Genomic DNA, 21,691 nt, shown 5'->3' on the forward strand with positions numbered 1-21,691 from the left:
CAATCCTGGTTCTGTGGTTCATCGTTCTCTCATGACCAGACCTCCGCCACCTGTTAAAATGTCCACATGATGGCATTAATAGATTCCCAGAGAACAATCCCTCCACCCACCTTTGCAACTAAAGCTCATAGCCTTGTGGATCTCAGGAAGGAATGAAATAAGAAGACTCTGTGAAGCTCCAACTTCCAACCCTTTGCAAATGCAGCCTCCCCATCTCCACACTTCCTCAGAGAGAAATCTCACTGAATTCAGAGATGCCCTATATAATTTACATGGTCCCCACACTAAATGTGGGGTGTTCCCACATAGAGGCAATGGCAATGATGGAGCCAACCGCTTATGTGGGCAGGGTGTGCCAGGGCAAGGCACACTGTGCAAAGCCTCTCCGCTGCCTCTCCCTCAGCTGTAGGGTGGCTGAGGGAGAGGCGGTGGGCAGACAGAAGCCCCACGCTGCTGTTTCAGGCTGCACGGAGCCTATGGGTGCCCAAGCCACCACGTCATTCCCAGGAGAGACTCGTGGCTTAGGCACACTGCAGGACCCGCAGTAAGTGCCAGCCCCCATGGTGTGGCGCCCAGTGCCAGTCGTGTTTGGTTGCGTTTGTTGTGAGCCCAAATTTTGTTGCGTTTGTTGTGAGCCGAAAAAATTTCGTGAGCCCATATTTATTTTATTTTATTACTTTATTTTAAAAAACTCATATTTTTGCCATTTTGTCACCCCCCCCTCAGGGATGACACATGGGGTGGATTGCACCCACCGCACCCCCCTTCCTACACCACTGCATAGAGAGTCTTTTCAGTATCGCTTGTATCTTCTCTCCCTCCCCCCGCCCTGGTTTATAATAAGTATGGTTTAATATACCTGAATTTCTATAACTATTTTGTTTTCCTCCTTGTTGGTTTTTAGTGCTGTATTGATTGTTCATGATCTTATGTTGATTTTTATGGTTTTACGTTATTGTGGTGTTGATGTTGGTGCAGCTTTCCTATTGCTGATTTTTAATCAGTTATACTTGAATTTGTTAACAGCCCAGAGTGTATGGTTATTTGGGAGGTAGATGAAAGCCAAAAAAATGAAATTGTATTAAAGAAAAGCTCCCAAACCTCCCTTGCAGGCTGGTGAGGGTCCCCTTCAGATTGGAGGGCTTTTGCCGGTGTGTATTGTAAGATGCCATTGATGCAATAATAGTGCATTAGCCATGGATTTATGCTTGCAATAATAGTGCATGCTAATCATGGATTGATGCAATAATAGTGCATTAGCCATGGATTGATGTAATGGATGGCTGTAATGGAATAAAAGGGGACCAAAAGAAAAACCCACAACAGAACATTTCTGGTATGAAAAGTTACAGGATTTCAGCAGAAAGTAACAGGACACGGACTGATCAGAAATGAAGCAGTTAATATGAAGACTGCAAATTTTTGTGGGCACAAATAGTATTGAAACCGGGATGGTATAGACTTCCCAGGTAGCATCATGCACAGAAATCACAAATACACAATAAAAAGAATATGTATAAATCCTGGGAGTATTTGCATTCTGTGTTGGAGTGGGATGATTGTTGAGAGCTCTGACTCTGGGTGAATGTGGGCTGAGGCTGTAGAGCATCATAGTAAGAAAAGAAAAAGAAAAACCCATTCTACCTACTGTTTTAATATATTCAAAGCTGGCATGCATCTGTCTAAGGAGACAATGGAGGAGTCAGCCTTTGGGGCTTAAGCAAAATTGGAAGATTGCAGCGCCTGTTGTGTATTAAATAAGATAGTCTGTCAGCCGGGTAAAGTAATGTTATTGGTCAATTTGAAGAGTACAATCACAATCCACAGCCTGATTGGGTCCCGCCGGAAAGTTTGAATATTATTGGTTCCCGCTAAAATGTATCTTTTCCCTCTGTCCCAATGTGTCTATAAATAGAGCTTTCCCTACCCCCTATTCCCCAAAGAGCTGTTCACTAAGAAGTGTTGCTGGACTTATTGCTACCAGAACCCACGACACAACAGCGCCTGCTGTGGCTGTACAGACCGATGCAGGAGAGACATGTTTTGTGTCAGTTGGGGCAGATGAAGGCCTCTAGTTGTGCTGCTGCAGATGCACCAGGGCCTTTCTTCTCTCTACTCTCCTCCTGGTGGTCATTCCTCCTTTGGCTGCTGCTGTGGATACATGACCTGACTGTCTGTCTCTAGGCACTGCAGTTAACTGCAAGGGATTCCAAAATGGCGGATTAATGTTGCCAGCCTTCATGTCATGTTTGCAGATATCTTTGTAACACAGAGTTGGTCTGCCAGTGGGCCTGGTGCCTGAAACCAGCTCCGCGCCAGGTCAGATCCCAGAGCAGAGCAGGGGATTACTATGTTCAGGCCAGGAAGAGAGAGCAGTCTCTGCTACGCACTTCTTTCTTGAAGCAGAGGTTGCTCCCCCACAATGCCAGTGATTTGCTTTATCTTATTCATTCATAAAAGAATTTGCCCATCACCCCCTAAGGACAACATACTCCCCACAGTATACAGGCCTCAGAAGCAATGTAAAGCAATGGAGGCTGCTCAAGACACCGCTAAGCAGCTGTGCAGGGCTGCCAGGATGAAAACAGCAACAGCCTAGCACATCAGCCCTGAACTGGCAAGTCATTTGCAGACAGGGAAACTCCCACAGACTGAGAACTGAAAAAGTGAAAGTCAGCTGTGCCTTCACTGTGAAGCAGCAGCCATGGCTGCTTCTGGGGGTCCAGTCCAGGATCTCTATGCTGAAGCCACTTGTTCCATTTGCTTGGATTAATTCAAGGATCCAGTGGCCACTATGGAAACTGTGGAAATGTGGATGATTTGGATCCCTTCCATTCGGAATTCAGACCCCTTCATGGGACTGAAACTGCACTGGTTACACTGGGCGATGATTTGTGGTAGGCTAGGGACAGAAGTTTCTCCCATGCTTTCTGGCATGGATCAAAGCAGTTTTTTGTTTGCCCCACTGCTTTCCCTGGGAAAACCCACTGAATTAGGAACAAATGTCATTCCTCAGAAACACCAATGGATCTTTTCCCCGATTCAGCAGAAGTGTGGGTGTGACCCCCAAGTGGGTTCCTGGGGTCGTGTCTGCCCTAAAGTGCTTCCCTGATGCCACTATGGATAGGAGGAGGGGAAGAGTCAGGAGTCCAAAGCAGAAAGTAAAAAAAAGAATTCTTTTTCTGCATCCTGAACAAAATGGGTGTGGTGGAACATTCAGACAAAGTTCAAAGCTATCATTTATTAACCAAGCAATGCCACATTTATGATAGCTGATTAAAAAAAAAACCTGTTCAGAAAAAAACATGGCTTTGTTTTATACAATTATAAATATATGCCAAAGGCCTGTTTTTTCTTATTCTTTTTGAAAAAGAGCTGTTCATGTTTGGGGTGAGATGAGGTGGTGAGCAAATGGATGTTCTGTTAGGAGGAGAGAAGATGGAGGGGGGGAGGGAAGCTGGGCACACCCAGCAGAAGAAAAGAACAGTTGCTGGTTGTAGTTACAGCTGTACAAAGGGCACGTCCTTTGCCCCTCCCTGAAGCTGGGACAGCTTGGAAGAAGAAAGGTTGCCCCAGAACTTCTCCTTGATCAACCACACCATCTCCCTGCCCACAAGAGAAGCTGCTGTAGACTGGAGGTGAGTATCTGACAACCAAACCCCACTGTATGTTCCCAGGCAGCCCTTTGCCCAAGCAGGTCTATTTTCATTCAGTTCCCAATGTGTATAGAGGAGCCTTTTAACTGTTCCTCTTCCTTGCCTTCCCCCACCATTCAGCTGAAAGTCAAGCACCTATGGGAATACTGTTAGCTCTTGGCGAAGAGTTCCCATTGGTGTCAATGGAGGTGTTGGCTGGGCACCCAAAGGAGGGCTTGGAGCCCTGCAATTGCTTGTGTCCCACTCAATGATTGAGGGACCTCTTCATGGAGCTTCATTATTCTTTCTACTGGATAGTGAATACATGAAGCAGGCAAACATTTCTGAAAAGGTGACCTGTTTTGCTTTAACTTGGCAATTTTAAGGAGGAAGGTTTGTGGGGATGATAAGTTAAATTCTTCAGCGGAGCACATTTTCATTTGACAGACTGCCTTCTTTTAATAGTTATTTTAACTGCTCAACGTGTTTCATCATTTTATATATATTTTACTTTGTAATGGCTTTGGCTACAGATTTTTTTGTTTATTTCATAAAATCCTGCCTGATTGTATAAGAACCTCAAAGCAATTTACAAAAAAGATTTAAACAATCAAATTATCTATAAAAAATAAAACTATAATTTAAAACATACAAAAAGTTAAAACTACAGTTGTTTTTGTTGTTGTTCAGTCGTTCAGTCGTGTCCGACTCTTCGTGACCCCGTGGACCAGAGCACGCCAGGCACGCCTATCCTCCATTGCCTCCCGCAGTTTGGCAAAACTCATGCCAGTCGCTTCGAGAACACTGTCCAACCATCTCATCCTCTGTCATCCCCTTCTCCTTGTGCACTCCATCTTTCCGAACATCAGGGTCTTTTCCAGGGAGTCTTCACTTCTCATGAGGTGGCCAAAGTACTGGAGCCTCAACTTCAGGATCTGCCCTTCCAGTGAACACTCAGGGCTGATTTCTTTAAGGATGGATAAGTTTGATCTTTTTGCAGTCCATGGGACTCTCAAGAGTCTCCTCCAGCACCATAATTCAAAAGCATCAATTCTTCGGCGACCAGCCTTCTTTGTGGTCCAGCTCTCACTTCCATACATTACTACTGGGAAAACCATAGCTTTAACTATACAGTGGTACCCCGCTAGACGAATGCCTCGCTAGACGAAAAACTCGCTAGACGAAGGCATTCGTCTAGCGGAAGGCTGCCCCGCTAGACGAAAAAGTCTATGGGGCTGCCTCGCAAGACGAAAAATTTTCGTCTTTTTTTTTTCGTTTTGCGGAGCGCGGCTGTCTTTTTTTTATATATATATATAATTTTTTATTATTTTTATACTAAACTACTACAATAATTTTAAACAGACATTTTCATACATTTCCAATTTGGCTATCGAGCCTTGACTTCCATCAGTCCCTTCAAATGGCTTTCTAATTTTTTAACTTAACATTATACTTCTTTAATCAACCATTGCTTACATTATCAACAAAGAAAATTTCCTTACTTTACTATCCTACTTACAATAATAATTCTACACATTCACTACAAAACTTCTTGAAACCCTATTAACGTATTCAGATATAAATTGTCTTTTAAATAGTTCGTAAATTTTAACCAGTCTTTGATGAATTTCTGGTCCCGCTGCTCTCGGATTCTTCCCGTTAATTTGTCCATTTCTGCGTATTCAGTCATTTTCACTGTCCATTCCTCTTTCGTCGGTAGTTCTTCTTGTTTCCATTTTTGTGCTAGAAGAATTCTAGCTGCCGCCGTTGCGTATTGGAAAAGTCTAATATCCTTTTTTTCAATGTCTGTACCTACAATACCTAACAAAAAGGCTTCAGGTTTCTTAGCAATATTATATTTCAACATTTTTCTTATCTCATGATATATCATATCCCAATACTTTCTCACCTTTTTACATTCCCACCACATATGATAAAAAGTACCGACATTTTCTTTACATTTCCAACACTTATTCTCCGTCTTATACATCTTAGCTAGTTTAACTGGGGTAATATGCCATCTATACATCATTTTCAATAAATTTTCTTTTATTGACGTACAAGCCGTAAATTTCATTCCTTCCTTCCAAAGTTTTTCCCAGTCTTCTAGCAGGATGTTGTATCCAAAATCTTTTGCCCAGTGAATCATCACCGACTTCACTTCTTCATCTTTTAAGTTCCATTCCAACAGCATTTTATATATCTTAGCAAGTACTTTAAAGTCACTATTAAGTACCTCAACTTCAAACTTTGATTTAAAGCTTTGCCAGGCTGTGGAAGAATGATTTTACCAAGAAATTCCTGCTAGCTATATGGAGGGGTCCCACAGTTCAGCTGGAGTCTAAAGATGGCCTCGCTCTTGCTTTGTGAATTGTCTAAATTTTATACACTCAAATAAAGTGACTAGTTTTTCAGGGAATATTTCCTAAATTTTTTGAAGGCTGGAGGTTTGGTTTTCTGTGGTGAGTATGTGCCTATTATCTGCGTTTACCTTAAAAATTGTATAACAGGACCAATTGTGGAGAATACGTTGTATAAGAAAGTGAAATGCAGAATTAGTTTTTCTGGGAATATTTCCTAATTTTTTGAAGGCCGAAGGATTGGTTTTCTGTGGTGAGTGTGTGCCTAAAATTTGTATAACAGGACCAATTGTGGAGGATACATTGCATAAGAAAGTGAAATGCAGAGTTAGTTTCACTGGAAGGATGTGGAAACATTGAATACTGAAGAGTTTTTACCTGACAGGTGTTTTCCCCTCCAAAGTTCATTCACATCCTACTGTCATCCTACAGCTACCTCTCATCTCAACAAAGCCACTCTTGCTCTGTCATGGCCTCATCCTCATCCACGGATGTGGGAGAAGAAGCGACATGCCCAATCTGCATGGAGTATCTGACAGACCCTGTGACCTTGGACTGTGGTCACAACTACTGCCAGGGCTGCATCGTAAAGTATTGTGACACATGGGAACAAATGCATCTGGGGGACTTGGAGTGTCCCATCTGCAAAGCCCGAATGCAGAGAGGGAGTTTTCGCTCCAATTGGCAGCTGGCCAATATAGTGGAAAAAATTAAACTACTGCCACCAAATAAAGGGGAAAAGGAATTGTGTAAGAGACACAAGGAAAAACTCCACTTGTTCTGCAAACAAGATGAAGAATTGGTGTGTTTGTTATGTGAGCGGTCCCCAGAACATAGATCGCACACTGTGGTTCTCAAGGAAGAGGCTGCCCAGGAATACAAGGTAGGAAGTGATTTTGACACTTGCTAACACAATCCTTTCATATCTCTTTGTGTGTCTGTGTCTGTCTGCAGAATATGCTGTCAATGTGGCTGTAAACCTACAGTACTAATCAAGTCTGATATTTTGCTTTCTCTTTAGACACTCATCTGTGGTCGCCTGGAGCGTCTGAAGAAAGAGAGAGAGAAAATTCTGGCTTATGAAGCAAAAATAGGAGAAGAAAGCAACAGCCTGCTTGTAAGTGTCACAATTACCATAAAGAGAACAAGTACAGGAAGGACCTGTATGCTATGGAAAACACCAGGCATAGGCAAACTCCGGCCCTCCAGATGTTTTGAGACTACAATTCCCACCATCCCTGACCACTGGTCCTGTTAGCTAGGAATGATGGGAATTGTAGTTCCAAAACATCTGGAGGGCTATAAAAAACACTATTAGAAAAATTAGCTCTCAGTGTAATTTCTCATTGCGACATATCACAGCTCTATAGGGGCTCCTGGTATCACATGTGTATAACACATATATAATGTTTTAATTAGTCCAGTTTAGTTGAGCCCAAAGACATGATCTAGCCCCATTCTTGAGTGATTGTCAGGATGCTGTCAGCGGCTCCCAGCTGGTTGCCCAGGAAAGTATAAAAAGTAAAAGTTTTTTATTTCTTTTCTTTTTTTAATAAGAATTTATTGGATTTTAAGAACAATAAGCATACACAAAATACAAATACAAACACTACAAAAAAATACAAAATACACACAAACAAGACACTTATATATCCATCCTTATCCTTTTTATAATCCTAAATTTGGGACTTCCTCACGTCCTCTCTTCTGCGTTCATTTCTAATCTTCTTTAGTAACTTTGTAACCTTGTAAAATCTTCTTTCTTACACCTAATCTTAAACTTACAATTATAATCAACATTCCTTAGATCTTATTCTTATCAAACAAGACATCAAATTCCACATCACAACCTCTTATATCCTCTCTTAACTTAACTTTCTAATACTGTAGCCTATATTCCTTCTGATTCCAATTTCAGATATTAATAAATCACATCTTAACAAATACCTAAATGTTTCTTCCAGTCTCATACACCGTTTTCCCTCTGGTTTCGGAGTTCCATGCTCAGCCTTTATAATATCCCCTTTAAATAATCATCCTTTACCCCACCCCCCTCCTATCCATCGCAAGCCCTCCCATTACCTTTCCCATCCCCACAAGTCCCCCCCCCAAAAAAATCCACCCTTTCCAGCTCTTTTCTTCTTCCATTATTTCCTTCATGCTCAATTTTATACTTAGTATTCTTCATTGTAGCTTCTTCTCCTCCAGATTGTGGCTTCCTTCTTGGTAAATAGTTGCTCTGGCATCGTCATAAAGTATCTCTCCTCCACTCTCAGCTACATTTTGCATTTTCCATGGTTGTTGTTCTTGAGCTCTTGGTCTCTCACCCCCAGAGCTCAGTGTATTGTCCAGACTATAGGCTCCCAGTCTCTCACACCAAGGGAGCCTTTCTTGTTTTCCATCTTATATGACCTCCTCTTCCAAAAATTCCTCTGGATCTGCCTCCTTTCCATCCTTTCCATCGAGTGGGTTTAAAAAGCAGTTCGCTAAAACAGCTCCAATCTGGGTGAACTTATCTGTAGCTGAAGCAATTGACATTCCAACAATAGCCTTCGCTGAAATGGTGTCAGTGTTGAGTGTAGCATTCTTTAAGCTTCGGGGACACCGTGGGATTTGAATAAGCAGGAAGTGGTGAGATCTCAGTAATTTTCCAACTGCGCAATCCAGTCCGAAGCTGCCATTCCCCGCCTGACCCAGACTCCTTAGCCAGGGGGATTAACGGTATCTTCCCTTTTAGTTTATAATCCACAAGAAGAAATAAATCAAACTCTCAGTCTACCCCCCAAGCAGGGGTTTTCTAAGGTGTACAAAATCAGCTCTCCACTTGAAATAAACAAATCTTTCAGAGCTACAGTTTCTAGGTGTTACTTTAAACTTGCCGCTGTCAGAGAGAGACGAACTTCCTCTTTTGATCTCTCTCTGTAAGCCGAATTTCAATAGAATTTGCAAATCAATTGTTCTCAGTACTTACAGAGTCCTTCCTTTGTAATTAGGGAAAAGCAAAGCGCTCATCTAACCGTCAGCCTCCGCTGCTTCGTGTTTTCAGGCAATTGATAGGTCTTCAGAGCCGTGCCAGAGCCCTGCTCGCTTGAGCAAACTTTACTAAGTTTCCTCAAGAGCAAGGAAAGCACTTCTGGCTCCCGCTAGACCCCAAGTCCTCAGGATGCTCTTCCTGAGGTTTAAACGGAGCCCACAGCTCGGTTGTGGTCACTCCTGGCCCAAAAACACCGGAACCCCCTCAGAGCTGAGAGAGGTCCCAACTGAACGGAATGGCGCTCCACCGGAAGTTTTTTATTTCAATATTTGCAGAGAGAGGCTATAGAACCCAGCTTCTTGGATAATGGTGTTGTCCCGAGTGAGTCTCCACCCCATCCCCCACTTCCTCATTTGTCACTTCTACAGGTGCTGCCACATGGCCTCTGTCTTTCAGCTCTTTGCTCTCCTACTTTTAAGGCTCACCTGGTTCTGGGAGATGGAGGGTGTGGAATGCTTTCTAATGACACCATGTCCGTCACCTGCTATTCCTCTTCCAACTTTTCCCATCTTCTGCCTCTGAGATGTGACCTCCCGCAATCCACCGTTGTACATCTATACTGTCTTCCTCTTCCTCCTCCTTGGAAGGGTCAGGATAGGGAGGCAGTTTCCACCATTCCTCCTCTGCCCAGTCCCTGACAATGATTTACCATGCCATTATTAAGGAAGGTCTTTCTAAAGACTCTGGCCTCCTCTTTTTCTCTTTCTTCCTGCCTCTTGCAGAAATTAACAGAAACTGAGAGGCAGAATATAGAGGAGAAGTTTAGACAACTGCACCAGTTTCTGGAAGAACAAGAAGAGCATTTGCTGAATGAGATAGAAGAGATGGAGAAGGAGACTGCAAGAAGAAGGGATGAGCAGCTGGCCAGACTCTCCAGGAAACTCTCTTCCCTTGAGAGGGTCATCCAGGAGATGGAGGAGAAGAGTCAGCAGCCAGCAAATGAACTCCTGCAGGTCAGACTGTGGTAGGAACAGCTCAAAGTTCCTCTCTAAGGGTTTAACCACAGTTACCTTTTGCTGCACTCTTTCCAGACACAGGTCTATGCTTTCCCAGTCCCTATCCAAGATTTATTTTTTTGCCCCAGTCATTCCCCACAAAAGCTTGCTCTTTAAAGCTGAAGCACAACCAATGACAAATCAGGTATTCTGTGCATTGCTGTTTGCCCGGAGCTTTACAGGGTGGACCATATTGGACCAAAGGGGGAGGGAAGAGAGGGAGGTCAGGTAGAATGTTCTGCTGCCAAATGGGGCACAGAAATGGGGCTTGCATCTCTGAGCAGGAGTGTAGCGTAGGAAGGGTCAGAGGGAGAATGTTAATATGCAACTGCTACACATAAGGGAGGATTGGCAGTATCTGGTTTAGCTAAGTAGTGTGATGCTGCTTAGCTAATTTTGTTAAGGATAACACAGAAAAATGAACTCTTTCAGTTGGAACAGTTATCCATAAATTCTCTGCTGGCCAATATACTATGGATACCTAGAAAAGACAGAGGAAATCTCATGAATTTTCTTCAGAGCCTTTCAAATAAAAATAATAATAATAATGATAATAATAATAATAATAATAATATAATCAGAAACTAATCTGGAGAACTGAAATTAAGATTGGGAAAAAATGAAAATGGAGAAAAACCAAAATTGTTAGATGCATCCATACCTATCCAAAGCTTTAGCATATGCTAGGCAGACTCACCCCAGAAGGTTGGAGCACATCCACAGCAGGGTCTGATGGGTCTTTGTTACGGGGCCTGTGATAGGCAGTCATCAAAGCCCAGAAGCTGGGAACTACAAGGACATAGATTAGAGCAAGTTTCCAACTACAAATATCTCGGAATGGCAGTACAGGCCACAGGAGCAAATAAAATGCATATAAATTCTGTTGGAAGCTCAGCCGAAAAATCCGCAAACTGTATTCTCAAATTCTACAGAACACAGGGGGGCTTCTTCGTTCCGGCGGCCCTTAAGTTATTTAAAGCCAAAGCGCTGGCTCAGCTCCTCTATGGAACCTTTCTAGGCCCGTCCTCCTCCTCTTTCTCTCCCTTGGAACGTGTACAATCTAAATTTCTCAGAGCCCTCCTGCACGTCCCCAAATGCGTATCCAACGCATGGATCAGACTCGAAACGGGAATGATGAGTGTGGAGGCTTCAATACGCCTAACATCAATTTATAAATGGCTGGCTCTAAATCTGAAACCCCAAGGGATTGCACCACTGATCCTTTGCGATCAGTTTCAGTCCGGGTGGCAGTTAGCGGTCCTGAATTCTCTCCAGAATATGGGCCTTTCCCCCCAAGCCCTCTTAAAGATGGATCCAAGGCAAGTTAAAGTAACAGTCAGACAACGACTCAGTGACATTGAAAGACAACAGGACTGTTCAAGATGCCCTGAATACAGAACTGGAGAAATCGAGAGACACATAGCTGCCCCGGCACCTTACCTCTCCTTTCTCCTGTCAAAAAACTCAAGAAGGGCGTTTACTCTTGCCAGAAGCGCGGCATTGCCCACGCCAGTGCTGGAGGGGCTCTATAAAAAAATCCCATACGCCCAAAGACTCTGCGTATGCCCACTAGGGGAAATAGGAAGCCCTGAACACTCGTTCTTCAGATGCCCTCTATATGAAGAAGCTCGAAGGGAGATCCTGGATCCCATACTGGTGAGGTTTGCAAGCGTCCCAGAAAAGCAGTTATACAACCTGCTCTTGTTAGGTAAAGACCCGATGATTACCAGAGCGGTTGCCAGATTTTGTGTCCAAATTTGCAGATATAGACCATCTTCTCAGCCCATCTAAGTTTCTCCTCAATGGAATCTCGAGCGAGCCGGGCTCAGCTTTCTGCAGCCACTATTTTAAATCTTTAACATTGTAATGCAATTAATAATTTTCTTTTAAATCTTGTTCAAAGAGTTTTAGATATGTAACATTCCCGGAAAATGTTTCGTCAAAGGGATCCGTTGTATTTATTTTTATTTTTACTTTATCTCCTTTTTAAGAGCTGGTCTTTGACCGTAATAAAGAATGATGATGATGATGATAGGCAGTCAATTCCATTCTTCTTTTCCTATTTTCCCTTTTAGGATGTGAGATGCACCTTGCAGAGGTGAGTGAATTCGGCTCATCTCCATTAATATCACTGGGAAACTGGGAAACATCCAGGAGGAGATGACATAAAACCTGCCCCTCCAATCTCTTAGGGTGTGGTGAAAGGTTCCAATGGGGGAGTTAATAGTTGGGAAATCATCTATTCATTTTAGGTGAAATTAAAGATTCTTTTGAGCCTTTTACCAGAGAAGTGATTGCCAAACTAATTAGTGTTATTTCCCTTGTCATTTTTGTTAAACTTATGTAATGTGTATAATGTTGTTCTTTAATGGCCTGGATCGGCTTTTGACCAAAAAAAAATGTTTCTTTTGCATATTCATGAAAGATCTGGCTTAACCTATGAGGAATGTGGCTCTACAGCCGAGGATATCTAAGTTGTCAAAGCAAGATCCCACCAACCTCAAAAAAACAAATATTTTGAGCTAAGAGAGGAGAAAGTGACATTTGGCTTAGCTTATGATAATACTTTATTCTCCTGTTTGCTGCGTTAAATGGGCATTCTGTAATGCATTCTGTAGTTAAGGTAATATTTTAGTTTCCTGTTAATTATGTTAATTTGAATGCATACTTTATATTTTACTTTTCCCAGCAATGGTACATTCTGGATTGTTTTATTTAGCATGTAGTAAAGCACTTTAAAAATTTATGAAAATGGTATGAAAAATTTATGAAAAATAATTAAAATGGTCACCTGGTTTTATTTCTGCATTTGAGTAGATGTAAGTGAGGAGACTCAGAGACCTGGAGCTGTTCCTTTGACCCTCAGATGTCTGGCTTTGGATTCCCTAGTAAGGAGGAATCTTCTCCCCTCTGTGCATAGCTCTCCTTCTTGGCTTTCAGCAGTTTCCTTCCTCCTTTCAATTCCTTTCTTTTGCTGCACTCAGAAATTCTGGATTTGAATGGGTTACCATTTTATTTTCCCCATTAGGTGTAAGCAAAGGGGGACATCTGAAAATCCACTGACTTTCCCACCAGAATTGAAGAGGAAGATCTCAAACTTCTGGGTTGCGAATCCCATTCTATATGTTGAGATGGAGAAAATAAAAGGTAATGGAGAATGGCTGCAAGGATTTTACCCTAGATGTTATATCAGTCCAAAATATGAAGTGGATTTTTTGTTGTGAAATTATTTGAGGTATAAAAGTCTAGCTATCAAACTTTGTATCTCTTTGTTTCCTCAGATGCTCTGTTATTTGGACAGCCTCAGAAAGGTAAATTTTGTGTGAAGGACCAAATTCAAGGTGGGGTTGGGGACTGGTATTGCAGTGGGATCCAGTTATCTGTCCACTCCTTGGTGTTATTCTAAGAGAGGGAGAAGAAGTACCTGCCATTTTTCTGTTGCCTTTCCTGCTTCCTCTGGCATGCACATCTTTATTCACCCTTGTGGATGAAAGGAGCTAGGATCAATCTAGATTGACACCAGCATGTTCCAGCTTGGCATTTACTCATCTGGATTGAGGGGGAAAGTACATTTTTGAGCTCCAAGCAGGTTAGTGTGTTTGCAGCCTCAGTCTTCTCCTTCCTGTTTTGCTTTTGCTGGATTATTTGATTTGTCCACATTAAACATGGTTTGACTGTTAATTGGCACTTTTGCTTCATTCTAATTGGATGAGTAGTCCACACACACAAATACCGTATTTACTCAAAAGTAACGCAAACTTTTTTTGTCGAATTATATAACAAAAATTAGGGTGCACATTACATTTGATGGCACATTTACATTCACCCGCAAATACATTTTTTGGTTTTAAGGTTTTGAAAATTGAGGTGCCCATTATATTCGATGGCGCATTACATTAGCATAAATATGGTAAAGGTAAAGGGACCACCTGACCATTAGGTCCAGTCGCGGACCACTCTGGGGTTGGGCACTCATCTCGCTTTATTGGCCAAGGGAGCCGGCGTACAGCTTCCGGGTCATGTGGCCAGCATGACTAAGCCGCCTTCTGGCGAACCAGAACCGCGCACGCAGATCCCGTTTACCTTCCCGCCGGAGTGCTACCCATTTATCTACTTGCACTTTGATGTGCTTTTGAACTGCTAGGTTGGCAGGAGCTGGGATCGAGCAACGGGAGCTTACCCCGTCGCGGGGATTTGAACTGCCAACCTTCTGATCGGCAAGCCCTAGGCTCTGTAGTTTAACCCACAGCACCACCCACAACCCTCATAAATACGGTACCTGAATTTATATACAAGGAGCAAATTCAGTATATTCCATTCATTCTGTAGGTATTACATTTTGCATTTGTCCCCGTCTTCTAATTTGTTGATTTCAATTGTGTTGATTATTTACCAACAGGGTATTTGCACACAGAGCTGCCTGCTTCTACTTTTTGATTTGGCCCTGATGCCCTGTTCAACGGGGACCCTCAATATCTTCTTAGATTCTGGAACTGACTTGGCACAGGTCCCTGTCCGTTTTTTTTTTTTTTTTTAAAAATTTAATTAGTAATTAACAATTTATTTCCAATTGTTCTACTGGAATACATCCTAAATAAGCATCAGGAAATGTAAAATACAAATAATCTATTAACAAACAATGAATTAATAGAGTTAAAATCAAGTTTAGATTACCGTGATTAAAAGGTTTTGTCAGCCGTGGCTGTGTCGGAAAGATTGTGGCGTTTGCGGGAAGTTTGAGGCTGTGGCGGCGATATGGTTTGGGGGGTGGGACCCACAACAACTTTGTGGGTAAAGGAGGGAAACAATATCCATATTTTTACTATTTTAAATATGGCAACCCTAGCCAGTAGGCTCCCACTACAGCCAGCTTGTTCTTGATGTGCTAAAACCGCCAAGTTTCTCAATAGCTTGTTCCAAGATGCCTAAGCATGAAAATGCAGGTGTGTTTTCAGGAGCTTTAAGATCACCTCTGCCAAAGTCAAAAACTTAGACAAATAGCCTTTAGCGTGCTTTAGGACAACAAATATGTTTGTAGTGGTATTGTGGTTGTAAGAAAACAATGCTTGAGGCTCACAAGGGAAGGGAATCTGTTCGGTTTCCTCATTTGATTCACTCCCCTGATTTCAATGTAAGACTCAGTCCTGAATGCGGTGCCATGAAGCCCCATGTATCTAAGAGGGAATCTGGTTCCTGGGGTATTTTTTGGATCAGGATGCCCCTTTCCATCTCTTGGCTGATTCTGCCTCTCTTTTCTTCATTTCCCTCCCAATAGCAAATGTCACTCTGTTACTTGACACTTGACAGTTTTGCTCCATTCCATTTAGATGAGTAGTCCACACACAAAAATATCTGAATTGCTCTATGAAGAGTAACTTCAGTCTTTCCCATTCACACCAGTAGGTGTTCTTGGTTGCATACCCCAATCTTCTGATTTGCTGGTTCTAATCATAATGGTTAATTACCAGCAGGGCATGATCACACAGAGCTGACTGCTTCAACTTGGTTCCCCCACCCAGATAGTGTGTCAAGAGAAACAGACAGGCAACTGTGCATTCTCAGCATACACTTTTTAATGTGGTTTCCATTTGAAGCATTCTGGTGTTGGGCAAAGTACCGGTAGAGGGAAGAAAAGAAAATTAGGTATACAGTGGTACCTCGGGTTAAGTACTTAATTTGTTCTGGAGGTCCGTTCTTAACCTGAAACTGTTCTTAACCTGAAGCACCACTTTAGCTAATGGGACCTACCGCTGCGCCGCCAGAGCACAATTTCTGTTCTTACCCTGAAGCAAAGTTCTTAACCTGAAGCGTATGTAACCTGAGGTACCACTGTATATGTGGCTATGCTCCTCAATTTAGGAGCATGCATACAAAAAAACACTGAGACTGGATTATACAAATTAATTGGAAATGCAAACTGCTGCAAATACAAAGTGCTATGTGGATAAGACCTGTGTCCCTGTGCAGAAGTAGGCTTCTACAGCTTTAGAGCAGTTTAAGATTCTTGGCAGGAACAGGCAGCCTGCAGTGTTTTGATGGTTTTTATGGAGGCCGGAAAAAACACATGAAAAAGGACTCCCTAGTTCAATCTCAATCACTCAGGGCAAGGGAAAGTTTTTAACTCTGCCCTTATCCCCTGCTCAACAGGGACCCTCGGTATCCCCTAAATTCTGAAACTCAGGCATGGGTCCTTGACAACTTTTAAAATGCACACTATTTTTATTAGTAATTAATATTCTTACCAATTCTTCTTCTGGAATACATCATAAATAAGCTACAATAAATTTAAAAATCGGGTCCTCCCTTAAAGGTGAGACCTGGAATCCGACACCCTGTGTTGTGGGTGGGTTCTATTGGATAGCCACAACACCCGATTGGTAGGTCCCTCGTAGCTGGATGTAATCTGGCCAATGGGACGCAGTCTAAACATTTCTTCTCTCTCATTTCAGTATTACCCTCTGAAAGCCCCAAATGGGCAATTCACACGGAGAGATTCAAAGGAGGGCCATTTTTCTCCTCTTGCCCCATCCATCCTTCCTCCCCTTCACTGCATATAAGAGCAGCTGAGGGAATATTTTCTGGGTTGTTTTGCTTCTTGAAGGGTGACTGGATTGACAGGAGGGACACAATAAAATATGTTGAGTAAAAAGGAACAAAAAATAATAATTTTAAAACCCACAGCGAAGGAGTTTATTCTGAGGTGAGACTGGGAGAAAGGATGGAGTGTCCTAATGCTGAATGAAACATGAGAAACCCGTTTATCTTAGAGGAAAGTTGGATCAGGATGTCTGTCTCCGCCTCTCGGCTGATTCTGCCTCTCTTCTCTTTCCCTCCTCTTCTCCCCAACAGCAAATGTCACTCTGGATCCAGACACAGCCCATCCAATTCTCATCCTGTCCAAGGATCGGAAAAGTGTGAGATATGGATACGAAGAGCAATACCTGCCTGACAATCCTGAGAGATTCAGGGACTGGCCTTGTGTGTTGGGACGTGAGGGATTCACAGCAGGCAGACATTTCTGGGAAGTCAATGTGGAAAGTGGGAGGTGGTGGACTGTGGGGGTTGCCAGGAAGTCTGTGGAGAGAAAAGACATCTTATCCTTTAGGCCTGAGGAAGGGATCTGGGCTGTGGAGAAGTGTGGAGGCATGTACTGGCCCTTGACCTCCCCTGACCCTGATCTGTCTCTGAATGAGTATCCCAGGAGGATCCGGGTGACTCTCAACTATGAAGGGGGACATGTGTCTCTTTCTGATGGTGACTCAGGAGCTGAACTCCACACATTCTCAGGAATCTCATTCTCTGGGGAGACCCTCCTCCCTTTCTTTTGTCTGTGGGGGAAAAAAACCCACCTCAGGATCTCCTGATATGAGTAGAATTGACATCTTTGCAGATGCCATGTGAGAGGAGTCGTTCCAGTCACACTCAGAGGTAACAACAAAACAAAATCTGGAATTTTCTTTTCCCTTTGCTTTCCCAGAATTCCCTCTGCAGTGGAGTCCTTAAAGAGAGGGAAACACTTTAACCGTCCCAGTAAACAACCTATTTCTCAAAAGGATTCACCCGCCACCCCCTGCAATCCTGGTTCTGTGGTTCACCTTTCTCTCTTGACAAGACCTCTGCCAGCTGTTAAAATGCCCACATGATGGCATTGATAGATCACTGGAGAACAATCCCTCCACCCACTTTGCAACTAAAGCTCATAGCCTTGTGGATCTCAGGCAGGAAGGAAATAAGACTGTCTGTGAGGCCCCAACTTCCAACCCTTTGCGAATGCAGCCTCCCCATCTCCACACTTCCTCAGAGAGAAATCTCACTGAATTCAGAAGTGATGGGAGTTGTAGTCCAGCAACTTGGCTATGTCTGCCCTTTATATTTCACATGATGTCTTCCCTGTGGTCCTAAATGTAGGGTGCTCCCCCAAAGAGGGTCTTTTCAGCATCACCAAAGAGGGTCTTTTCTCTCCCTCCCCCTGACCTGGCTTTTAATAATTATGGATTCATATACTTGAATTCATATAACTATTTTCTCTGTTGTTTTTTGGTTCTATATTAATTGTTCGTGATCTTAGGTTGATCTTTATGGTTTTGTGTTATTGTGGTGTTGGTACAGCTTTCTGTTGTTGATTTTTAATCAGCGATACTTGAATTTGTGAACAGCCCAGAGTACATGGTTATTTGGGAGGTATATATGAAATCCATGGACACAGGTGGTGCTGTGGTCTAAAACACTGAGCCTTTTTGGCTTGCAGATCAGAAGGTTGACAGTTCAAATCCCTGAGAAGGGGTGAGCTCCTGTTGCTCTGTCCCAGCTCCTGCCAACCTAGCACTTCAAAAGCATGCCAGTGTAAGTAGATAAAAAGGTGCGAAGGTAAACAGCATTTTTGTTCACTCTAGTTTCTGTCATAGTGTTCCATTGCGCCAGAAGAGGTTTAGTCATGACCTGGAAAGCTGTCTGTGGACAAACGCCGGCTCCCTCGGCCTGAAAGAGAGATGAGCGCCACAACCCCATATCGCCTTTGACTGGACTTAACTGTCCAGGGGTCCTTAACCTTTTTTTTTCTATATGAAAGTAAAAAAACAAAACTGTATTAAATAAAAGCTCCAAAACCTCCCTTCAGACTGGAGGGCTTTTGCGGGTATCTATTGCAAGATGTCATTGATGCAATAATAGTGCATGGATTAGTCCATGAATAGTCACGGATTGATGCTGGACCATCTACTGGACCATCTATAAAGCTATACTTTCGTAGCTATTCTGCGATATTTCCAGAACACTACCCCATTATTGCCATTTGGAAGGGCACTCTTGGGCTGTAATGGAATAAAAGGGGACCAAAAGAAAAACCCACAGAACATTTCTGGTATGAAAAGTTACAGGATTTCAGCAGAAAGTAACAGGACACGGACTGATCAGAAATGAAGCAGCTAATATGAAGACTGCAAACCTTTGTGGGCACAAATAGAATTGGAAACTGGGATTCCATATGACTTCCCAGATAGCATCATGTGCAGAATTAATCACAAATAACACAATAAAAGGAGTATGTTTAAATCCTGGGAGTGTGTGCATTCTGTGTTGGAGTGGGGTGATTGCTGAGAGCCAATAGGGTTAGGGTTAGGGTTTCCATTGTATGCACTGCGCATGCGTGCTGCATATGATGCACGACGCACAGTGCATGCGTCAGACGCTGCGCACGTGCGCTGCCACTGGGTCCCCGGGTTTGCCGCCCTGGGTGACGAAGCGGCTCGCTACGCCCTGGGGGGGGGGGGAGAATAAAGAAGGTGCCCGTACTCACCATGAAGTTGTTACACTGGATGTGGGATACTTCCCAATAGAGGGTCTTTCCAGTATCACCTGCATCTTCTCCTCCCCTCTCTCATCCTGGTCCCAGCTTTCATTCAATGCTTTTTTAAGGGGGGGGGAAGGTGCCCATACTCTTGTTGTTATAGTAAGTGACATAGTTTTAGCAATTGTGGGGGAAAGGTGCTGGTACTGCATACCCTTGAGTATCCCCAGAAAAAAAGACCGCTTTTAATACTTCAATCACACCCTCCAACATTTCTTAGGTGAAAATAGGGGCATTTCTCACTCCCTCGCCAACTGACCCTCCTCAAACCCCCCTCACCCCATATTTTGGATAGGAAATGCCCACCACAGAGCATTTCCTATCAGAAGAAGAGTGAGAGATACCACCAATACACCACTGGGACGCAGAACGCATGCCCCCCACCCTCCTGAGAAAAACCCTTAGTCCAGATTTGATTTGATGCTTTGGTACATTTATAAAAAGAACACTCCAATATAAAAATTTTAGAAAGTGGCAAGATTAGACACAGACACACAAAGCATTAAAAAGTCAAGACATTTGCACTGTCTAGCAACTTATGTTCTAGCTTTGAGCTGTATCTTTGTGATTTACATATTAGCTGTATTTCTGCCCCAATTGGAGGGGGGGGGCAACTTGCAAAATCATCAGTTTCATAAAGCAACAGGTTACTATAACCTCTATTAGAAGCGCACTCAGGGATTTCCAGGGGTACACATTATCACATTTATTGTGGCCCTTTGGGCCACCACCACATTTTGATTATATATTTTGTGGTTTTGTATTCTAGTTATGTCCTGTGAGCTGCCATGAGACCTCTGGGTATAGGGCAGCATAGAAATTCAATAAATTAAATAAATAAATTAAATAAATCACCATTCTGCTCACTGTTTTAATATATTCAGGAGACAAGGGAGGAATGCACGTTTGGGGGTGAAGTCAAACTATTGTAAGGGTGCAGCGCCAGCTGTGGCTGTAGAGAATGATATGGAAGTCCCGTCCAGGATCTCTGTGCTGAAGCCACTTGTCCCATCTGCCTGGATTACTTCAAGCCGGATCCCACAACCATTATGTGTGAGTGTAATTTCTGCTGAGGCCGCTTGAGCCAGTACTCAGGGGTGGTGGGCCCACAGCCTTCCAGCCCTCAATGCTTCTGCCAACCTAGCAGATCGAAAGCGCACCATTGCGAGTAGATTGTGGGAATACGTTCCAACGCCTCCCGCACACGCACAGACGCTGTCCTGCCGATCCCTCAGTGCTGCCGCACGCAGGAGAAGGAGGAGAGAAAGAAGATCCAGCCGGGATCACGGAGCTGGAGTTAAGTTCCCTCCGCTCCAAGAAAAGCGCGCCAGGAAGCCCTCTATTAACGGTCCCTGAGACTGTTTCCCGCCCGGAAGGGCTTGTTATGCTGAGTTGTTATTGGTTAATATTATGCTGATGACGTTGTACGAATACCTAATAAATAGCCCCTGCCTCTGTTCGAGGCGACGGAGAGCTCGCTCGCTACCAGTGAGTGCACTACAAGCTTAGACTGCAGTCTTTTTATTTTCGGCCACCTTCTGCTGCTTCGGCCGCCTTTGCTGCTTCAACTGCCTATCGCTTCTTCAGCCCTGAACCTCCTATAATTCCTCCAAATCCTCACGACCTTCATGACTTGTTGGAGCAGGTTACTCCAACAGTCGATAAATAAGTACAGTGGTACCTTGAGTTACAAACGCCTCAGGTTACAAACTCCACTAACCTGGAAGAGTTACTTTGAGTTGAGAACTTTGCCCCAGGATGAGAAATTGTGGCCGGCGGCACACCGGCAGCAAGAGGCCCCATTAGCGAAAGCACGCCTCTAGTTAAGAACAGTTTCAGGTTAAGAACAGACCTCCGGAACAAATTAAGTTCGTAACTAGAGGTACCACTGTACCACTGTGGCAGGAAGGTAAACAGCGTTTCCGTGCGCTCTGTTTTCCATCACAGTGTCCTATTGAACCAGAAGCAGTTTAGTCCTGCTGGCCACATGACCCAGAAAGCTGTCTGCAGACAAACGCAGGCTCCCTTGGCCTGAAAGCAAGATGAGCACCACAACCCCACAATCTCCTTTGACTGGACTTAACCATCCAGAGATTTTACTTTCTGGGGCTCCATGATCACTGCAGATGGTGACAGCAGTCACGAAATTAAAAGACGCCTGCTTCTTGGGAGGAAAGCAATGACAAACCTAGACAGCGTCTTAAAAAGCAGAGACATTACCTTGCCGACAAAGGTCCATATAGTTAAAGCAATGGTTTTCCCAGTAGTAATATATGGAAGTGAGAGCTGGACCATAAAGAAGGCTGATCGTCGAAGAATGG

The 21,691-nt window shown here is 43.4% G+C and overlaps 2 protein-coding genes across 2 annotated transcripts in view; one reads left to right on the forward strand and one right to left on the reverse strand.

The window, feature by feature from the left end:
• Positions 1-21,691, reverse strand: part of LOC117042654 (oocyte zinc finger protein XlCOF6-like) — a 663,370-nt gene that overhangs the window by 361,952 nt on the left and 279,727 nt on the right. The window lies entirely within an intron of this gene.
• Positions 6,458-17,388, forward strand: LOC117042421 (tripartite motif-containing protein 10-like). The gene is made up of 6 exons (XM_033141967.1): positions 6,458-6,878; positions 7,017-7,112; positions 9,752-9,982; positions 12,100-12,122; positions 13,053-13,171; positions 16,835-17,388. Exons 1-6 carry the CDS (start codon positions 6,465-6,467, stop codon positions 17,386-17,388), a joined length of 1,437 nt encoding a protein of 478 aa, XP_032997858.1. The 5' UTR covers positions 6,458-6,464.

The sequence above is a fragment of the Lacerta agilis genome, chromosome 2, assembly GCF_009819535.1.
Source record: "Lacerta agilis isolate rLacAgi1 chromosome 2, rLacAgi1.pri, whole genome shotgun sequence".
Classification (NCBI taxonomy): Eukaryota; Metazoa; Chordata; class Lepidosauria; order Squamata; family Lacertidae; genus Lacerta; species Lacerta agilis.